The following is a 4,272-nucleotide window of genomic DNA, read 5'->3' as shown; positions in this document are numbered from 1 at the left end:
AAAACTTTAGTTTTAAAAATGTTTTTATTGTAAATCACTTTCTATGAAAAAGGTTAAATTGCCCGATGGGTTAGGAGAGTGGATGTGGGATGCAGCCCAGGGCGTTTATGGTGGAGCAAGACACTCCCCTGCAGGAGTGCAAGCAAGGGCACGGGGCCATCCCCCCATTCCTGGTCCCAGTGGTTCTAGCAAGCACTGCGTCCCTCCCAGTTAAGCCTCAGCTCTAGCTACATTCACTACATTAGTCTGTCTGTCCCCTTTCCCTCCGCAGCTTGGCTGCCCCAGCCCCGAAACCCCAGATCCCCATCTCCCCGCTGCTCTCAGCCTCAAGTTGGGCTCAAAGATTAGGGACACATACCCTCTGCCCCACCTCTAGGGATGAAGCCAGAAGATCCCAGAGGCCTTAGAAAATCTCCTGGCTCCACCCGGCACCCCGGCCTCCTTTCTGTCTCCTCTCTCTTCCCCCCTCCGCCTAGCTCCTCCTCACAGACTGCCAGGAGAGGCCTCTTGGGTGTTCATTTGCAGTCACCTAATCAGCATTGGTTGTACCTGGGAACTTGCTCTGGATAGAGACCTGGGGAGGAGAGCAGGAGAGAGAGAAGCTTGGAAGCTAAGGTGTTCTGGGGCGGGCCCTGTACTGATGTTTCCAGCTTGGCCAGGGCCCCTCCAAGCCGCAGCTCTCATAGTGCAGGGCCCTTAGCGTGTCTCTGGGGCAGGGAAGAAGTGGATCAATGAAACACTGTGTGTATGGGGGGCTGGGGAGCGGAGGCAGCAATTTGGGTCCTGGGCCCCAATTCTCAGCCTGCTGGACTAGAATCTGAGGATGGCCTGGGCTGGGGGCCGTGTGGCCTGGTGGGGTGAGCTGGCCCAGCCCCTGCCTGGGCGGTAGGGTGTCCATGGGCCTGCACTGGCGGGGAGGGGGGCAGTCTGGGCCCAGACTTCGGTGCTGTCTGGAGGTGGGGCAGGGCCTGGCTTCTTACAAGAAGGCGCCCAGGCTGGCCCAGTCATGCAGGTCAGAGGCCAGTGTGGCATCCCCGGCCTCAAAGAGGGGCTCGGGGGGCAGGGAGCTACGGGTGCTCTCGTCCCAGGGGTGCTCCAGGAAGGATGTGGCCAGGAAGGTCTCATCAAAGTCCAGGCTGTCGGTAGCCTGCTCCGCTGGAGGCCCCCAGGTAACAGGGCAGTCGATGTGGTGGCCATGGATGGTGAGGTCCACGTCCCCGTGTGAGGCAGGGCTCAGCGGCGGGATCAGCTCCGAGGTCTCCAGCGTGCCCAGCTCCCCGTCCAGCGTGCCAGCGTCCAAGATGGCCTCCCAGTCAAAGTTGCCCTTGAGGGGTTCCAGCTCACCCTGCTCCTCCTGGGTCAGCAGCAGGGGGCTGGAGGGCCGCGGGACCTTGGCCTCCTGCTTGGGCAGCGGCTGTTGACGCTTACGCCCCAGCCTGCCCTCGCCTGCACCCCAGCCCGCCTCCCCAGTGGCCTCCTCGAACTCCCGCAGCAGCTGCTGGGCCTCGGTGCTCACGGTCAGTGGCCCGGCCCATGGGGCGGCGCTGGGCTCTGGCACGGCCTGGCGGGCAAAGGCCGGGTGGATGTGGACTGGGGGCAGCCGCTGCTTCTTCAAGGCCCCACTCAGCAGCCGCTCGGCGTACTGGGGGTCGATGCACCAGAAGCCCCCCTTGCCTGGCTCGTCCTTCTCCCGAGGCACCTTGATGAAGCCCTTCTTCAGGGACAGGTTGTGGCGGATGGAGTTCTGGACACAGGGAGGTAGGAGAGAAGGAAGACAGCTGGGAGAGTGGGTGGGGTCAGTGATGGGGGGTTCCTAGAGCCACTGCCAGTCCCACCACCACCTTCTCTCCGATGGGGGCAGGGGAGACAGAGGCGCTGCTCCGAGCGGGAGGCTCTGGGACACCAGCCACGGGGCACCAGGAGCTGGGAGTGCTGTCGGGGGCTTTTGTTCCCTTTGGCCAGGATATCTGCCTGCTCGGTCATCCGAGCCCTGAGCCGCAGGGTGGCTCTCAGTGCCAGCCTGTCCTGCCCTCCCTCCCTTACCCCGCTGCTTGTGGCCTCTGGTCAAAGGCCTTGGCTCCCCCAGGTCCTGGACGGCCATCTCCCTCTGCCTGGGCCTGGCTGGCCTTCTCTGTTTGTGAAATGAGTGAGTGGGTGTGAGGGTGTGTGTGTGTGGGGGGGGATGAAGTGTGGGAGGATCTGATGACTTTCCTTGTTTCTAGAGCCGGCTGCTGGCCTGGGCCCTCACCCACCATGTCCCCCTCCTCCCACCCCAGGCTCTGAGGCCTCAGTTGATTATTACCCAGCCAAGAGCATAGCGCTCATTCCTGGGGCCTCTCAGGCTTGGGGTAGTGTGTGGGGGGGGTGGAGGGTCTCTGCTTTCTCACCAAGGTTACAAATGGTACCTGCCCCAGGGTCAGGGCCCAAGCAATCGTGGAATAGCTGTGATTAAAGGAACTCTGATCCTGTGACCTGTGCCACAGGGAAGGATCTGTGCATCCTCAGGGTCTCTGTCCCCAAGTAGCCCCTGATCCTGATGGTCGAAGAGGCTCAGGGCAGCGTGTGCCCAGCCTGAATCACCATCCTGCCTTGTTCAGGCCTGGGTGCACAGTCCAAACCACGCTGGGGCACAGGGGTCTGGGGCCTGGTGGGTGGGGCCGGCAGGTGAGTAGTGCCCCCTGGCAAGACTGGGAGGTTTACATGGTGGTCTGGGCCCCTTGGCTGCTCTGTGCCAGGTTCCGGAGACTTGGAACATGAAGCCAGTGTGGGAGGAAAGAGCCCCTGTGGAAAGCACGTGGCTGAGGTAATTGTCCCCCCAGGGAGGTTGATGAGAAGAGGGGGAGGAGTGTAGGCAGGAAACTAGGGAGGGCTTGGGGTGGGGGCTGGCACAGCAGCTTTCGGAAGGCCCCGTAGCCCTTCCACTGGGACACCGATGGCCTTCACACCCCGCAGCACGCCCCTCTCCCCTCCCAGAGCCCCTCCAGCCAACTGAAAGCAGGCGGGATGCAGAGTCTGGCAGGAACGATGCTCTGCCTCCAGTCAGGCCCTGACAAACTGACCTTGAGGAGGGGAGTGTCGAGGAATTCCAGGACTTGGGACAAAAATGTGTCCCTCAGTCCATCAACCTACCCTGGGGGGCTGTGTCCACGCATAGTTCAGCCCTGGTCTTTGGGCTGAGCCTGCCGGATGAGTGACAAGTTCTTTCCCCTTGAACCTCTATGTCGGCACCCCTGCAGCCCTCTGAACATCCTCCCTCCTCCGTCTCTGAAGTCAAAGGGGCAGCAGTCCAAGCACTGGGCTCCCTTGAGGTCCTTCCTGGACGGCCTTCCTCTCTCGGGGCCCTGGCCGTACCGCGCCTACTTGGCCTGCGGATCTGGGATGTGAGTCCAGTCCGCGAGGGCATGGGGAGGGAGGGAGGGAGTGCCTCCCTACCTGCCAGGTGGGATCAGCGTGGCGGAAGTAACAGAAGTTGTCCGTGATCCACTTGTAGATGGCCGACAGGGTGATCTTGGTGGCCTTGCTGGCCTGCATGGCCATGCAGATGAGCGTGGCATACGAGTAGGGCGGCTTCACGTGCGGGTTGGTGGCGTAGTCCACGTCGTCGGGAGGCGAGGCCTGCAGCCCCGAGGGGGCGCTCCGCGGCGTGCAGGAGGACGTGGGCTTGCCGGGTGTGTGCGGCTGCCCCAGGCAGGCGGGGTCCGCCGCCAGGGGAGACCCCGGCTCGGCCGAGCCTGCCAGCTCGTGGGAGCCGTGGGGGTCGGTGTCCCCCGAAGGCAGGGCGGGGAGCTCGGCGTTGAGAATGGAGAATTCCTGCAGCCACTGCAGGCTGGTCAGGCTGTCATTCAGGGCGTTGGACTCCTCCAGGCCGCCTTCCGGTCCGGCCTCCTCCGCTGCCCCTGCTCCCGAGACGCGTAGCCAGCTCTCCGCCATATCTGCGGGGACTCTCCGAGGGGGCTGTCAACATCCACGAGCCGAGCCGAGGGTGGCCGCCGAGCTCTCCGGCCCGCTGACTCCCGCGGCTTCAGTTACGCAGCCTCCCGGAAGCGGGCTTCCATCCCGCGATCCGGGGGTAGCCTCCTCCAAACGGAATGTGGTGCCTGCGGGGACCAGAGCGGGAACTGAGCCCTCTTTCCCCACCCCCGAGGGGAGAGTGTGGGCGAGGGGGGAGGCTCTTACTAAAATCCTTCCTGCAGCTGGGGAGGATCTTTTACTGCCGACGTCTGGGAAACAGAAGGTGTGCCCGGGGCTCCGACCCACACGGGGTTCGCCTCG

At 63.4% G+C, this 4,272-nt stretch overlaps 1 protein-coding gene across 1 annotated transcript; it reads right to left on the bottom strand.

Moving 5' to 3' along the window:
- Positions 1-976: 976 nt before the first annotated feature.
- LOC309793827 (forkhead box protein J1-like) lies at positions 977-3,930 on the bottom strand (the record flags this gene model as incomplete). The annotated part of the gene is made up of 2 exons (XM_082604607.1): positions 977-1,744; positions 3,433-3,930. 2 exons carry the CDS (start codon positions 3,928-3,930, stop codon positions 977-979), a joined length of 1,266 nt encoding a protein of 421 aa, XP_082460733.1.
- Positions 3,931-4,272: the final 342 nt, after the last annotated feature.

This window comes from Mesoplodon mirus (assembly GCF_964341445.2).
Source record: "Mesoplodon mirus genome assembly, chromosome: 18".
In the NCBI taxonomy this organism is placed as follows: Eukaryota; Metazoa; Chordata; class Mammalia; order Artiodactyla; family Ziphiidae; genus Mesoplodon; species Mesoplodon mirus.
The sequence above is the reverse complement of the archived record's forward strand: the minus strand, read 5'-3'. Positions and strand labels throughout refer to the sequence as shown.